The sequence below is a fragment of the Euleptes europaea genome, chromosome 2, assembly GCF_029931775.1.
Source record: "Euleptes europaea isolate rEulEur1 chromosome 2, rEulEur1.hap1, whole genome shotgun sequence".
In the NCBI taxonomy this organism is placed as follows: domain Eukaryota; kingdom Metazoa; phylum Chordata; class Lepidosauria; order Squamata; family Sphaerodactylidae; genus Euleptes; species Euleptes europaea.
In genome coordinates, this window is record NC_079313.1 from 6,319,518 (window position 1) to 6,336,798 (window position 17,281).

The window sequence follows — 17,281 nt, forward strand, 5'->3', positions numbered from 1 at the left end:
GGTTCGGGACAACAACGCCCCCCCCCCCCAAAAATTGGCTCTGGAGATACTTTCTTCAGAATGAAGTTATTGGCTTTTCGGAGGCCCGGCTGTAGGGTGGAATGAGATTCCGTCTCCTGCTGTTCCAGTAATTGCTGGGTTGGATATAGGGTTGCCAACCTCCAGGTAGTAGCTGGAGATCTCCCGCTATTGCAACTGATCTCCAGCAGATAGAGATCAGTTCCCCTGGAGAAAATAGCTGCTTTGGCAATTGGACTCTATGGCATTGAAGCCCCTCCCCTCCCCAAACCACGCCCTCCTCAGGCTCCGCCCCAAAAACCTCCCCCTGGTGATGAAGAGGGACCTGGCAACCCTAGTGGTAGCAGCCCACCCCAGCCCTGGTAGGTCTTGTTCCTGCTGCTTCCCCCTCCTCTCTGTGGTCTTTGAGAGCCAGTGGCCGGCAAAGAATCTCAACATCACAACAATGATTTGATGTAGGGTTGCCAACCTCCAGGTACTACCTGGAGGTCTCCTGCTATTACAACTGATCTCCAGACGAAAGAGATCGCTGGAGAAAAGGGCTGCTTTGGCAATTGGACTCTATGGCATTGAAGTCCCTCCCCTCCCCAAACCCCACCCTTCTCAGGCTCCACCCCTAAGACCTGCCACCAGTAGCGAAGAGGGACCTGGCAACCCTATGTAGGGATCTGGAAGAGCTAACTCTCAACCTTGCACCTTTCTCTTCTTTGTCTTTTCCTCCCCAGTGCCCACTTCTGTGGCCTCATTTTCTCCTGTCAATGTCACAACTACCCTTCACCCTCAAAACTTGCCATACCTGTTGACTAGGGAAAAAGGAGGAGTAGGTTTTTGTACCCCACTTTACCTTAGGGAGTCTTATAGCAGCTTACAATTGCCTTCCCTTCCCCCAACAGACACCTTGTGAGGTAGGTGGGGCTGAGAGAGTTCGGAGGGAACTGTGACTGGCCCAAGGTCACCCAGCAGGCTTAATGTGGAGGAGTGGGGAATTGAACCCGGTTCTTCAGATTAGAGTCTGCTGCTCTTAACCATTACATCACGGTAGGAAGAGGCAGAGTGGAGCAGGCCAGAAGCAGCTGTCTCTCCTACAGCTTTCTAACATAAGAACATAAGGAAAGCCCTGCTGGATCGGACCCAGGCCCATCAAGTCCAGCAGTCTGTTCACACAGCGGCCAACCAGGTGCCTCTAGGAAGCCCACAAACAAGACGGATAGGGATGCATCATGACTACTATATGCTTGAAAGGTAGAGGGTGGAGCATCATGGAGAGAATAGGGATGCATCATGACTACGGCTGTTACCGCGCTAGGTATTCCCAGCGATGTATTAAGAGTTTGGAAATGTTATAAAAAATGCTGTTCGCACTTTCTATGTATTCCCACCAATGTATTAAGAGTTTGATACTGTTATAAAAAATACTGTTCGCACTTTATTTGGCCCCTTTAGCTGTGAAGACGTCTTCCAACCATTTTTTAGCCGTAGCATCCAAAAACCCTTTTAAAGCGATGCTTTTTATAACATTTCCAAACTCTTAATATATCACTGGGAATACCTGGTGCGGTAACAGCCTACTATATGCTTGAAAGGTAGAGGGGGGAGCATCATGGAGAGAATAGGTATGCATCATGACTAGTATCCATTTTGACTAGTAGCCATGAATACTCCTCTCCTCCATGAACATGTCCACTCCCCTCTTCAAGCCTTCCAAGTTGGCAGCCATCACCCCATCCTGAGGCAGGGAGTTCCACGATTTAACTATGCGTTGTGCGAAGAAATACTTCCTTTTATCTGTTTGGAATCTCTCGCCCTCCAGCTCCAGCAGATGACCCCACATCCTAGTATTATGGGAGAGGGAGAAAAACGTCTCCCTGTCCACTCTCTCCATACTTCCTGGAAAAGAAAAGACCCTGTTCATGCTTTCGGTTCCCCTCTCTAAACCTTGCATTTGCACACCAAGCGAGCGAGAACGTGCCAAGCAAAAAAATACCAGACACCCCCGCCTCTCCCCTGATGAGCCGCCTCGAGGGAATACCACGCCGAATTCAATCCAGGCGTCCGTCCCTGGATACCTCCGCAGACCAAAGGAATTAGCTTAATATTCGGTTGGCCTTTGGCTGAGTGGGACCAGATGTCCAGGTTCTCAATCTCGTAGACTTCCCTTCCAACCGGAGGAGCAATTAGTGTGCATATTTGCTTGGCGGAGAGAAGGACTCAGTTGGTAGAACAAAGAACCAATATGGCCGCCTCAGAAAGGCTGTGCCCTTTGCAGGTCAGGGGACATCGAAACCACCGAACATGTATGGTTCAGCTGTCCATGTTATCACGAGGCCCGTATTAAATTCATTGCTCCCCTGATCAGTGGATTCCCCAATAAGCCAGTCGAGTTCCTAATTGAGAGTCTCCTGATGGATGAAACGCCACCTTTTTCACTCCCAACTGTCCAATTTTGCACCATCGCAGTTAAAACACGCAAAAATAGGATGGGGGAAAAATTATTAAACTTGCTATACTTTTAGAAATATTAAGATGATAATTCTCACGACACTTATTAATATTTTACATTTTAATAATATTAGGCTTTTATCTAATTTTGTAATTTGTATTAGTTTTGCAGTTCTATGAAGTCAGATAATGTTATGTATTAACTTTTAATACACAGCACACTAAATTTTCAGTCAAAGATGTGACACACTCAATATCAAGACAAACACAAAGTGTATTTATATAGAGGTAACAAGCTTAAAGAACTATCTAACAAACTATCTAAAACATAATTCACAGTGGGTAGCCGTGTTAGTCTGTCTGCAGTAGTAGAAAAGGCCAGTAGCACCTTAAAGACTAACAAAAATATTTTCTGGCAGGGTATGAGCTTTCGTGAGCCACAGCTGTCAATCATATTAAGATATCCCATGATTAGATAGATAGATAGATAGATAGATAGATAGATAGATAGATAGATAGATAGATAGATAGATGTAGGAGTCCAGTAGCACCTTAAAGACTAACAAAAATATTTTCTGGCAGGGTATGAGCTTTCGTGAGCCACAGCTCACTTCTTCAGATACCAATCTGAAACATAGTATCTAAAACATAGTTTGTTAGATAGTTCCTTAAGCTTGTTACCTCTATATAAATACACTTTGTGTTTGTCTTGATCTTGAGTGTGTCATATCTTTGACTGAAAATTTAGTGTGCTGTGTATTATTGGTTGAGTATCTCTCAATACAGCACCGGGTGATTGTTATTTTGATGTATTAACTTTTGGCTGGTCAAACAGACCGTATCAATAAAATCAATCAATCAATCAGGATGGCCGCCTCGCAGCTATTCGGGGTAGGGTCCCCGGGGGTGGATGGATGACTCTTCCCAAAGCAGAGGGCTGGAATCTCCTCGGCTGGGTGGGTCCCTGGTTTGATCCGAGTTTGGAGATGGGACTGCTTCTCGAGAGATATTTTGTAGGGACGATCCTCTGTTCTTCTCTTATTTCGTACGCTGCAATTCTCTCGTTTCCTCCGTGCCCTTTCCCCGCCGTTGATGCGAAAGCGACGTCGAAAGGTGCGTCCATTTTAACAGGGAAAAGATGGCACGAGGAAAGGGAAAGTTGTGTGAAAATAAAAACTCACGGGGTTTGTTTCTCACAGGGGAGCAGGAAAACTGAAACTGGGGGGATGTTTGAATCAAAACAGGCAATTTTTCAAAATTTATGTATGTATTTATTCATCCGTTCAGAGTGGCTAAATTTGGTGTCCTCCATAGTATTTGGTTCAAGCGAGAGGTTTTCTTCTCCTTCTCTTCATGCGATATGAGCGATTCAGCTGCGATTCATTTGCTGACCCGGATTGATTCCTAAAGCTGCCCCTTCCTTTCCTGGCATCTGTTCTCATTGCCACCTTATGTATGTCGATGGCGCTAGATTAATAGTGCAGTTCAAAACATGATCATAAATCTTCTCCTGTGCTCATTCACCTCCGACCAACCGGTGTGTCAAAAGGCTCCTGCGTTCAACCGATCCCTCCCTCTAGAAATAAATTGGGATTTGCCCCCCAAGGGTGTGTGTGTGCGTCAGTGCCATCTGGTGGCAGCTGCCGAAAGGACACCTACAATTCTTTCAACGATGGATGGACTATTGAGAGGTCCATTCTCAGCAACTGTAGTTCATGGTTCTAGCAGATCCCCATTGAAAGAGTGGGGCGCTACACATCCTTCCCCCCCAGGCAGAGCACGCATTCAGTTCCATGACCCTAAACCTACTGTCTCCATCAGTGTCCCCAAGCGCCGGCAACGCAACAAGCGTCAGGCCTAGTGAGGGATGTTAGCCCCAACAAACGCAATGAAGGCTCCATGATTAGGGGCAGTCTGCTTTGGACTTCTGGATGCTGGAGGCTTTGCTTCCCATGCCAGCTGGTTGGATACAGCATGCTAGATGGCCATGTAAGGCAATTCTTAGGGCAAAACAGACTCCAACGTACACTGCCTTGAATTCCATGACAAGCAGTGCCAAACAATCAGGGATCACATTCAATCTGCATCTTAGCTTCATGGACCATCCAAGGGCCCCACTTGCTGCTCCGGATTGCCTGGTGCTACCTGGAGTGGGTGATCCAAGGTCTGGACATTGGAGCAATCTTAGGGATCGTACCTTTGCACAGTGATTAAGAACATAAGAACACAAGGAAAGCCCTGCTGGATCAGCCCAAGGCCCATCAAGACCAGCAGTCTGTTCCCACAGTGGCCAGCCAGGGGCATCCAGGAAGCCCACAAACAAGATGACTGCAGCAGCATTTATTCTGCCTGTGTTCCACAGCACCTAATATAATAGGCCTGCTCCTCTGATCCTGGAGAGAATAGGGATGCATCATGAACCTAAGAGAAGCCATGCTGGATCAGACCCAGGCCCACCAAGTCCAGCTGTCTGTTCACACAGTGGCCAACCAGGTGCCTCCAGGAAGCCCACAAACAAGACAACTGCAACAGCATTTATCCTGCCTGTGTTCCACAGCACCTAATATAATAGGCTTGGTCCTCTGATCCTGGGAAGAATAGGTGTACATTATTATATAGGCTAGCATTATTATTTTTATTTTTATATTTATAACAACATAACACATACATATAAACATAAAACATTCACTCCTCATACATAATCAAAACTCTATATCTGTAGCAAGATCCTCGCCAACTCCCAAACGGAGTAGAAATAAATCATTTTATAATATCTGCTATTAATCATTAAATATTTTTTAAAAGTAAATAAGTCTTTTACATAGCAAAAATACATACATTTAAACTCAAACCTGCATGTAATCGACCTTACGCAACTTATGTTATACTGTATTATGTTAATATGTTCATGCTGTTTACTAAACCTTTTAACCAATATATCTAAACAGTAAATAACACTGCTTATTTATCATTATTGAGCTAACAATATATACACCCACATCTATACACATCTGCTAGAATGATACCTGAGGTATACGGTTTATGAACTAAAAAGAGAGTTGCTTATCGATGCTTATTTATTTATTTGTTTATTTTTAAAGGTGGGTACAGAAGGAAAAAAGGGAAAATAGGGATATCAGCAATACGGCTAAGGACAAAAATACAAAAACAAGTCAAACAGATTATATTGCCATGTTATTCAACACAGTTGTGCAATCAAAATAGTTACTCAAGTTATGGGAAATAATTTTAACATTGCTGATCATATGAGCAAAAAGTAATCCCCTTGTCAGGCATATCAAACATATTGAGTATCTCTACAATCAAAATAGTTGTCCAGATATAAAATTAAATGGAGTTTCACTATGGTTAATTAGCATCTACTCTCTTATTTTTGTTTTAGTTGAAATTAAACCTCAACATATTGATAAAATAATTTCCGTTTTTCATGAAACTGCTTGTAATTCGTGTCAAACAGTGACACATTAGTCATTTTAGCCATAATAGCATATTCCATTAATTTTTCTTTCCATTCTTCTATGTCCGGAAGAAATGCTTGCTGCTTATCAATGTTTGTGACTAGTATCAATATTTGTGACTAGTATTCATTTTTGTTTTAGTTGAAATTAAACCTCAACATGTTGCTAAAATAATTTCCATTTTTCATGAAACTGCTCATGATTCATGTCACTGTTTGCCATATTAGTCATTTTAGCCATAATAGCATATTCCATTAATTTTTCTATTCTTCTATGTCCGGACAAAGTGACTGCTGCTTATCAGTGTTTGTGACTATTATTCATTTTGACTCATTGCAATGAGGTGGTTCTTTCCTCTGCCTTTTTGCACGGCATTGGTTTCTCAATCTTTCCATCCTTCTTTGCCCTTGAGCAGCGGCGCATAAGGGATTGCAGAGTCTACCTTCTCAAAAAGGTACAATTGTAGTCGTCAAACTCTCTCTCCCCCCCCCCCCGCTGTTATATTTTTAAACGTTTTTGTGAAATTGTATTGGCCATAGTTCCACAGACTTTATCCTAGGCTGAAACTTTTGCCGGTTTGTACCATTTTATGTGTCACTCCGCAGTGGACAAAAACGAGAATGTCAAAATGTTTTGGCCGCAGCTCCGTCCTCCTTGAAGACCTCTCGAAATTTTCTATCCTAGCCTGCTCGCGATTCCTAATCATTTTTGTGTCGCTACACGGTAAATAAATTAAGAAGGTTGCCGTTTACTGGTTGCAGCTTCTGCCCTCCATAATGTCCATCCCATCCTTAGAAATGCTAACAGTTCTCCGCGCTTTGTGTCATCCCACCATTACTAACTTAAGACTCTGGGCTTTTAAAAATTATTCTTCCTTGAAAAGAAAAGGAAATGCATATCTCATTATGAGGGAGAAAGAGAGGACTGTATTGAAATTGCTGGCTGCAAAGCAGGTAAAACAGCCGTATTCTGTTGTTGTTTCTTGGATGCAAAATGAAGGCCAAAATAATAATAATAATAATAATAATAATAATAATAATAATAATAATAATAATTGGTGCAAGGGGGTTATATTTTAATAAATTCTGTAACCCCTACGCGTTTTTTTCGAGCTTCTTCAGGGGGATCTAATCAATAAAAATTAACACAGTGTTAACATAAATATATGTGATACAGAGTTAAAAACACTTTATTAAAAATACTTGTAAGGAAATTACATGTAGGACAATTCCAGATCATGAACAGTGCAATATTAAAATACATCTTAATACTGGAAACATTAACACAATACAAACAACACCAGATTCAACATAAATTAACAAAAATCTCTTCTTTTGAGTTCACATTAATTACGACTGACCAGCGTGGTGTAGTGGTTAAGAGCGGTGGTTTGGAGCCGTGGACCCGGATCTGGGGAACCTGGTTTGATTCTCCACTCCTCCACATGAGTGGCGGAGGCTGATCTGGAGAACCGGGTTAGTTTCTCCCCCTACTTCACATGAAACCAGCTGGGTGTCCTTGGGCTAGTCACAGTTCTCTTAGAGCTCTCTCAGCCCCACAGGGCGTCTGTTATGGGGAGGGGTAGGGAAGGTGATTGTAAGCCAGTAGGATTCTTCCTTAAGCGGTAGAGAAAGTCGGCACATAAAAACCAGCTCCTCCTCCTCCTCCTCCTCCTCCTCCTCCTCCTCCTCTTCTTCTTCTTCTTCTTCTTCTTCTTCTTCTTCTTCTTCTTCTTCTTCTTCTTCTTCTTCTTCTTCTTCTTCTTCTTCTTCTGACCTTTCTTGGATGCAGCCAAAGAGCAAAGGAGGACTGATCTGCCCTCTTTTATTTTCCTTTCTCACTGCAGACCCTGCCGTCATCTCTCCCCAAGACCCCACACTCCTCATTGGCTCCTCACTGACAGCTTCCTGTTCGGTCGGTGCCGATTCGAGCCTGAGGGCCGATGACCTTTACTGGACTCTGAACGGCCGGCGGCTTCCGGCTGAGACCTACGAGGTCCTCAGCGCCACCACTCTGAGCGTGGCCATCTCGGGTTTGAATGGATCGCAGCAGCAGTCGGGAGATAACTTGGTCTGCCACAGCAAGGACGGAGGCATCTTGGCCGGGTCGTGCCTCTATGTAGGATGTACGCTCCAACCATCCCATTCATGTCTTATTTCCTCTTAAAGGAGTAACCCATCCTTGCCAAAGGATGAAGTGAAGAAGAAGAAGAGTTGGTTTTTATATGCCGACTTTCTCTACCACTTCAGGGAGACTCAAACCGGCTTACAATCACCTTCCCTTCCCTTCCCCACAACAGGCACCCTGTGAGGTAGGTGAGGCCGAGAGAGCTCTAAGAGAACTGTGACTAGCCCAAGGTCACCCTGCTGGCTTCATGTGGAGGAGTGGGGAAACCAACCCGGTTCACCAGATTAGCATCCGCCGCTCCAAACCACCGCTCTTGACCACTACACCACTCCTCCACACGCAGCCTTCTGGATGACCTTGGGCCAGTCACAGTTCTCTCCGAACTCTCTCAGCTTCACCTACCTCACAAGGTGTCTGTTGTGGGGAGGGGAAGGGAAGGTGGGTTGTAAACTGGTTTGAGACTCATTAAAGGTAGAGAAAAACGAAGTATAAAAACCAACTCTTCTTCACTTCAGAAACGGCATAATGACTACATGAAACCAATGGTATTGATAGGTAATATTACTTAGTGGACTTAGTGGTCCCTCTTCGCCACCAGCAGGAGGTTTTTGGGTCAGAGCCTGAGGAGGGCGGGGTTTGGGGAGGGACTTCAATGCCATAGAGTCCAATGGCCAAAGCGGCCATTTTCTCCAGGGGAACTGATCTCTATCGGCTGGAGATCAGTTGTAATAGCAGATCTCCAGGTAATACCTGGAGGTTGGCAACCCTATTAGAACCGCCTCCTCCGTTTGGCAGCAGAATCCATTTCCCCAGGCTTGAAAAGGGAGCTCGAGAAGCCGGGGATCGAACCGGGGATCTGCTGAACGCAAACCAAGTCCTTCATCGCCGAACTACATGCATAGGGTGTAGTGAGAACCACCACACAGAGCGGTGGACGCTGCAAACAATTGCACCATGCTTAGGATACTTGGCAGGGGATATGTGACTCCCATCGCCATTGGCATTGTGCCACCTTGCTGTAGATCTGCCCGCCACATCTGTGCTATGCGGCCACCCCTTGGCTCACTAGCCCCACCGATATACTTTTCCCAAGCTCAGTCCCCCCTAACGCAAACCAGCCCTCTCTGCTTCTGACATCTCTGCGTTTACGGCTCATCCGAGACCTTTAACCGATAAAAAATCCCCCCCACACCCGGTCCTGGGAGTTTATTATGAGACATGCCGTTGTAGTCAACAAGAACCCGGGTGTTTGGTTTTTTTTTCCGAGAGAAAAGCTATTTTGGCACGGCTCTGGCCAATTGCAGTTGTCCGAATCAATAATTGTAAGATTTTTATCGCCGGCTATTTTTAAGACTCGCTCGGCGAAAGGTTCCCAGAATATGGAAACGGCAACTGGGAGCGGCATTTTCTCCCACCCGCCTTGATTGTCGTTCCTGGTAGGGCCGCGTTTCGACATCGGTGCCAAAGGAGTGTTGCTATTTTAAAAACCAAAGGGAGAAGACAAAAGTAATGGTCTTCAGGAAAAAGGCCCAAAACATCTCCCTGGAGTATTTTAGGTAATCCAATCAAGCAGTGTACTGTAGATCTTTTCCATTTTTTTCTGTACAAAGGGAGGTTGCCAACCGCCAAGTACTAGCTGGAGATCTCCTGCTAATACAACTGATCTCCTGCCGATAAAGATCAGTTCCCCTGGAGAAAACGGCCGCTTTGGCCATTGGACTCTATGGCATTGATGTCCCTCCCCTCCCCAAGCCCCACCCTCCTCAGGCTCTGCCCCCAAAATCTCCCGCCACTGGCGAAGAGGGACCTAGCAATCCTATTATAGACCCAGTCTTAAAATTATACAAAAGTAAGGTCGTTCCACGCCTCCTTTATGGGGTGGAAGTGTGGGGATGGAAAGAGGACAATCTATCTAGTTTAGAAACTATTCAAAACTATTTTCTAAGGCGTGTTTTAGTTCTCCCGAAGGGGACCCCATCTGAAATTGGCCTTCCCTCGCTCGGGGCGTGCGTTCATCTAGCCGTATTAAAATTACGGGGCGGGAAAACAGAACAGCTAGAACGAACTCATTTGTTTCCTCCTCCCGCTCCGTTTCAATGAATACGTTGGTCGTTTTTTTCCCCTAGTGCCCCCGGAGAAGCCCACCAACATCTCCTGCTGGTCTAAGAACATGAAGGACCTCACCTGCAAATGGGCGCCCGGAACGGAAGGCGAGACCTACCTGCACACGAATTACACCCTCAAGTACAAACTAAGGTGAAGCCACTGGGAGAAAGACAAGACTACAGGGTTGGCTTTTTGGTTAAAAAAAAAAAGTCAGTAATTGATTCGTAAAAGGAACATAAGAAAAGCCATGCTGGATCAGACCAAGGCCCATCAAGTCCAGCAGTCTGTTCATCAGGTGCCTCTAGGAAGCCCACAAAAAAGACGGCTGCAGTAACATTCTCCTGCCTGTGTTCCCCAGCACCTAACGTAATAGGCCTGCTCCTCCGATCCAGGAGAGAATAGGTATGCATCACGGCTAGTATTCATTTTGACTAGTGGCAACGAATAGCCCTCTCCTCCATGAACATGTCCCTTCACCTCTTAAAGCCTTCCAGGTTGGCAGCCATCACATCCTAGGGCAGGGAGTTCCACAGTTTAACTATGCGCTGAGCGGAACCTGTTTTGCGTATTTTATTCTGGGCTTCCTCGTCTTTGCAAGCTGCTTCTTAAGAACATAAGAAAAGCCCATCAGGTCCAGCAGTCTTTTCACACAGCGGCCAACCAGGTGCCTCTAGGAAGCCCGCAAACAAGACGACTGCAGCAGCACCGTCCTGCCTGTGTTCCACACCACCTAATGTGATAGGCATCCTCCTCCGATCCAGGATAGAATAGGTATGCGTTATGACTACTATTCATTTTGACTAGTAGCCATGGATAGCCCGTCCTCCATAAGAACATAAGAAAAGCTCTGCTGGATAAGGCCAAGGCCCATCAAGTCCAGCAGTCTGTTCACACCAGTGGCCAACCAGGTGCCTCTAGGAAGCCCACAAAAAATTCGGCTGCAGCAGCATTGTCCTGCCTGTGTTCCACAGCGCCTCATATAATAGGCACGCTCCTCTGGTCCTGGAGAGAATAGGTGTGCATCATGACTACTATCTGTTTTTACTAGCAGCCATAGATAGCCCTCTCCTCCATGAACATGTCCACTCCCCTCTTAATGCCTTCCAAATTGGCAGCCATCACCACATCCTGGGGCAGGGAGTTCCACAATTAAACTATGCGTTGTGTGAAGAAAGGAGTCATGCTGGGATATATGCCTGCCCAACAGGTCTATCTTACAAACTCAGCCTGCGTTCAGCCTAGTGTGACTACCCCAAAGAAGGGATTCCGGGTGTTCAGCTGAAAGACAAGCGTTCTGCAGCCAGAAATCTGAGACCTGATGCCGCGGGACGCACAATACAGCATTTATATAAGCTCTGTCAAACATCCAAAGCATTTCACTTACACCATCTTTGTACAACAACCCTGTCCAGTAGTTTTTTGGGGGGGAAACTATGATAATCATTAGGGTCACCAGCTCCGGGTTGGGAAATATCTGGAGTTTTTTGGGGCGGAGCCTGAGGAGGGCGGGGTTTGGGGAGGGGACTTCAATGCCGTAGAATCCAATTGCCTAAGTGGCCATTTTCTCCAGGTGAACTGATCTCTATCGGCTGGAGGTCAGTTGTAATAGCAGGAGATCTCCAGCTAGTACCTGGAGGTTGGCAATCCTATTACCAGCCCAGATCGTGGCGGGGGGAGGGGGACTGTAGCCTTGATGGGGGGGGGGGACATATTCCTGTAGCCACACACTCTGGATTGCAAGCCATATAGAGTGTTTGGAGGCACTTGGTGGCTTGACTAATGTACCCTCATAGAATCATAGAGTTGGGACCACCAGGGTCATCTAGTCCAACCCCCTGAACAATGCAGGAAACTCACAACTACCTCCCTCCCCACACACACCCAGTGACAAGAAGATGGCCAAGATGCCCTCCCTCTCATCATCTGCCTAAGGTCACAGAATCAGCATTGCTGACAGATGGCCATCTAGCCTCTGCTTAAAAACCTCCAGGGAAGGAGAGCTCACCACCTCCTGAGGAAGCCTCTTCCACTGAGGAACCGCTCTAACGGTTGGAAAATTCTTCCTAATGTTTAGCAGGAAACTCTTTTGATTTGATTTCAACCCGTTGGTTCTGGTCCAACCTACTGGGGCAACAGAAAACAACTCGGCACCCTCCTCTATGTGACAGCCCTTTAAGTCCTTGAAGATGGTTACCATGTCCCCTCTCAGTCTTCTCCTCTTCAGGCTAAACATACCCAGCTCCTTCAACCTGTCCTCATAGGACAGCTGTTCCTTTTACAAGTCTTTCACATATATGCCAACCAGGTTCTCGGGCTCAGCTTGGGTAGAAGTGTTGCCTTCCATGATATGTCTCTGAGGCTGGATTTTCAGGCTTTCCCTTCTGGCTCATGGATCTGACTCCAAACCCAAACGGCAGACGGAGAAGTCAAATCTTATCTTTAGGAACTCGGTGATCCTCTGAAATCCAGACTGATTTGCAACCCTCGAACGGGAGACGCTGGATCCCGAGTGAGGACCGGTTGTGGGACTAATCCTGCCATTTGCTTCCTAGGTGGTACGGGCGGGATAACACCTGTCAGCAGTATCATACGGCCGGACCGTATTCCTGCCACATCCCCAAAGACCTGGCTCTTTTCACACCTTATGAAATCTGGGTCGAGGCCTCCAATCGACTCGGGGTGGCTGTGTCCGAAGTGGTCATGTTGGACATTGTCGATGTTGGTAAGACCGGATTCCCTCTTCCTTTGCTGACCGTTACTAAATCCCTTGCGAGTTGCGCATACTCTGGAGCATCAAGGGATCCATGCACATTTGCAGATCCGAATGCCATGCGCAGAACTCTCAAATCACATCTGATACAACTTTGCTTTGATAGAATCTGTTTGCTTGTTGGTTTGCGGTCAGAACATCCTGTTCAGTGTGGTGACCGACTACGCGGGTGGCACAGCAAATGTGCTGTTTTCAAATGTTCTTCCCTACAAAAAAGTAAATTAAAAAGACTCCCTGTGAGTAAAAAGCAAACAAAAAGCAAACAAAAAAAACTAGCATATTAAGGAGAAAGGTCCCATCCTGATCCTATTCCTTCTGTGCTAGGTGTCTACTTTCAGGGATGTTTTCCCACATAAAAGTAAAGTCTCCTGTGCAAGCACCGGGTCATTCCTGACCCATGGGGTGACGTCACATCCCGATGTTTCCTAGGCAGACTTTGTTTGCGAGGTGGTTTGCCAGTGCCTTCCCCAGTCATCTTCCCTTTACCCCCAGCAAGCTGGGTACTCATTGCACCGACCTCGGAAGGATGGAAGGCTGAGTCGACCTTGGCTACCTGAAACCGACTTCTGTCGGGATCAAACTCAGGTCGTAGAGCAGAGCTTGGACTGCAGTACTGCAGCTTACCACTCTGCGCCACGGGTCCCCTATTCCCACAGTAGAACATTTTTTCAAAAACACACACATCTGACCACCTTCGGTCTGAAGTTCTCCGGACGCTACCACCTCATTGAATGGCGCTAGAGTTGCCAACCTCCAGGTGGTGAATGGAGATCTCCTGGGACCACAACTGATCTCCAGGCAACAGAGATCAGTTCCCCTGGAGAAAATGGCCACTTTGGAAGGTGGATTCTATGGTATTATACTCTGCTGGAGTCCCCTTCCATCCCCAGCTCCTGACCTCCCCCGATTGCAGTCCCAAATCTCCAGGACTTTCCCAACCCAGAGCTGGCCACCTTAAATGGCACATGAATACATGAAGCTGCTTTATACTGAATCAGACCCTCGGTCCATCAAAGTCAGTATTGTCTACTCAGACTGGCGGCGGCTCTCCAGGGTCTCAGGCGGGGGTCTTTCTCATCACCTGCTTGCACAGCCCCTTCAACTGGAGATGCTGGGGACTGAACCTGGGACCGTCTGCAGGCCAAGCAGACGCTCTACGGCTCCTCCAGCACCCCCTGGCAGACCAACAGCTGTTTATTGAGATGAATTCAAGGACAGGGCTTGTTGTTTCTCCGTGGCCACTAGTCTGTTATGCCATAAGGCAGGGGTGGGGAATGTCAGGCCCGGGGGCCGTATAAGGTCCGCGAAATCGTTTGGTCTGGCCCTTCGTGGGTCCTGGCAGATCTCTAGCTCAGAAGGATCTAAGACTGGTGATCCGCCCCCTCCCGTGGCCAGGAATAGCCTCTATTCAAGGCAGATGTGAGTTTGTTTTGCCGAGAAAAGGAACCTTCTTTCCCCCTTGCAGAAGAGTCATTAGCGCTGGAGCTGCTAGGACTGCCCAAGAAACTCTGTTAACCCTTTCCCACCTGGGCTGTGGAGAAACGTATGTACTACAAGAGGGCTGGGGGCAGAAGGGGCGACAATGGAGGGGTTAAAGGGCCAGAATGTGTGGCCCGCGAATTATGTTATAAATATCCAAATGGCCCTTGGCAGAAAAAAGGTTCCCCACCCCTGCCATAAGGCCTTCTGTCACCAGAGAAGCGCTTTCCTGCAGAGTGTAGCCGGACCGCTCTGAAGGGGTTGAATCGGTGCTCATCCCAGACAGTGGTGAGGGAGGGGCCAGGGAGGGCAGAATTTTCTCTGCTCACAGCTGCTTGGGGCGAGGGAGACACTCAAGCAAATCCTTTCTTACCCCGTGCTCACCGATGGCAGGGGTCGGGTCCAAAGAGTCCTCCCCAATCACCTGAAACTGCAGAGAAAGCAGACCTACTGGAAAGATCGGGACAGAGGTGAAAGGCCAGGGAGGCCCACAGCAGGTCCCCCGGGTGGCATCCCCACCCCAAGCATCCCCACCCCAAGCGTGGCACACTTGAGTCAACTATCAACGGATACCTGTAGGGTTGCCAACCGCCAGGTGGTTAAGCAATCCAATCCAGGTGGTGGCTGGAGATCTCCCACTATTACAACTGATCTCCAGGCGACAGAGATCCGTTCCCCTGGAGAAAAGGGCTGCTTGGGCCATTGGACTCTATGGCACTGAAGTCCCTTCACTCTAGGGGTTGCCAACCTCCAGGGATGAAACGCCGACCAGCCAAATTCAGACTAAGTGGGGGCTTCGGTCACGATCCTGGGGGTGTGATGTCACCGCCCGTCGTGCCGGTGACATCACACACAGGGGAGGAGGGTGACCTCACGCGCTAAGCCAGGAAACGTGTGCGTGAGAGAGAGGCCAGGCCCTGGGGTTCTCGAGCGCCGCATCCCTGAGAGAAAGCAGGAAATAGATGATATGTGAGCAAAATTGCCCTTAATCTAATTAGGAGGTTTTCCCCTGGATTCTCACTGCCCCCCCCCCCCGTTTGAAGACATCTGTTTCTTTTTAACCCTTTCTCTAGCTGTCTGGACCTCTGCCGAGGCGTAGTCGTGCCGGCCGAGAGAAGCCGGTGGGTGGAATTGGTGGGATCGGGCACGGGCTGCCCCATAAGAAGATCCACACGCACACATACAATGAGTCCCACTTGTGGAGAAACGCTCCCATATATGGCCAGGAAGAAACGCCATCCTCCAGTTTCGAATGTCTGGCTTTTCCATCGCAGGCCAGCCCCTGGCCAAGAGCGCGCTCTCGAAGCCAGCAATTCCTGAACGGTGTTGCTGCGAGTGATCGGCCACAGTGCCAAGAGAAATAGGTAGACCTAGGGTTACCAACCTCCAGGCGGTGGCTGGAGATCTCCCGCTATTACAACTTCACGAAAGACGAGGCTGCTTGCAGCATCTCTGCATGAGTCCCTGTTCTGGCCTTCCAGACAGCCCTGTTGGCTGTGCTTAGGGTTTCCAACTCTGGATTGGGAAATACCTGGAGATTTTGGGGGCGGAGCCTGAGGAGGGCGGGGTTTGGAGAGGGGAGGAACTTCAGTGCCATAGAGTCCAATTGCTAAAGCGGCCATTTTCTCCAGGTGGACTGGATTTGGGGAGGGACCTCAGCAGGGTATAATTCCATGGAGTCTATTCTCCAAAGCAGCTGTTTTCTTCCGGGGGAACTGATCTTTTAGTCTGGAGATCATTTGTAATTCTGGGAGATCTCCAGACGTTTGGCAACCCTAATGGTGTTACACGTCAATCTTGTGGATTGCCACTGTAAATTACCTCCAGGGCTGGAAAGGTTTAGAAATGTTTCAATAAATGACCACTTACCCCTTGCTGGCCTTCCTAGATTTGCATGGGTGAATGAGCAGCGTAGAATTTTTGCCTTGTTTCAACCTCAGGTAGACCTAGGGTTACCAACCTCCAGGCGGTGGCTGGAGATCTCCCGCTATTACAACTGATCTCCAGGCGATAGAAATCAGTTCCCTGGAGAAAATGACCACTTTGGAGGGTGTGTGTCAGAGAGAATTCATTTATTTGTTTAGCCATAGGCCGTTACAAAATATCCTTCCACACTTTGGAGGGTGGACTATGGCACTGAAGTCCCCTCTCCAAACCCCACCCTCCTCAGGCTACACCTCCAAAATATCCAGGTATTTCCCAACCTGGAGCTGGCAACCCTAGGTAGACCCCCATTTCACTCTCCACAACTATTAAGGTAAAGGTGCAAGCACCAGGTCATTCCTGACCCATGGGGTGACGTCACATCCCGACGTTTCCTAGGCAGACTGTGTTTATGGGGTGGTTTGCCAGTGCCTTCCCCGGTCATCTTCCCTTTACCCCCAGCAAGCTGGGTAATCATTTGACCGACCTCGGGAGGATGGAAGGCGGCGTTGACCTCGAGCCGGCTGCCTGAAACCGACTTCCGTCGGGATCGAACTCAGGTCGTGAGCAGAGCTTGGACTGCAGTACTGCAGCTTACCGCTCTGGGCCAAGGGGCCTACAGCTGTTACCTGGGGCTCAATTGTTTTCAGAGAGTACCTGCCCCCCAACACACACATTCAGCCCACCTTAACAACTGTTGTGCTCCCCTCGCAGTGACCACTGACCCCCCCTCGAACGTCCACGTGAGCCGCGTCGGAGACTTGGAGGACCAGCTCAGCGTCCGATGGAGCGCCCCCCCAGCCCTCAAAGACTTCCTCTTCCAAGCCAAATATCAGATCCAGTATCGAGTGGAGGACAGTTCGGAGTGGAAGGTGAAACGCCCAGAGGGGGTGGGTAGGGTGGCCAGCTCCTGGTTGGGAAACACCTGGAGATTTTGGGG

The 17,281-nt window shown here is 47.9% G+C and overlaps 2 protein-coding genes across 2 annotated transcripts in view; one reads left to right on the forward strand and one right to left on the reverse strand.

The window, feature by feature from the left end:
* Positions 1-7,911, reverse strand: part of UPF1 (UPF1 RNA helicase and ATPase) — a 309,167-nt gene extending 301,256 nt beyond the window's left edge. The window contains exon 1 of the mRNA XM_056844524.1: positions 7,905-7,911. The gene's annotated coding sequence lies outside the window, so the exon portion shown is untranslated. The remainder of the gene's footprint in view (positions 1-7,904) is intronic.
* The window catches only part of CRLF1 (cytokine receptor like factor 1), a 33,398-nt gene that overhangs the window by 9,518 nt on the left and 6,599 nt on the right, over positions 1-17,281 (forward strand). Inside the window, exons 2-5 of the mRNA XM_056844531.1 lie at positions 7,783-8,061; positions 10,190-10,319; positions 12,722-12,891; positions 17,056-17,213. Of these exons, the coding sequence (XP_056700509.1) occupies positions 7,783-8,061; positions 10,190-10,319; positions 12,722-12,891; positions 17,056-17,213 (737 nt within the window). The remainder of the gene's footprint in view (positions 1-7,782; positions 8,062-10,189; positions 10,320-12,721; positions 12,892-17,055; positions 17,214-17,281) is intronic.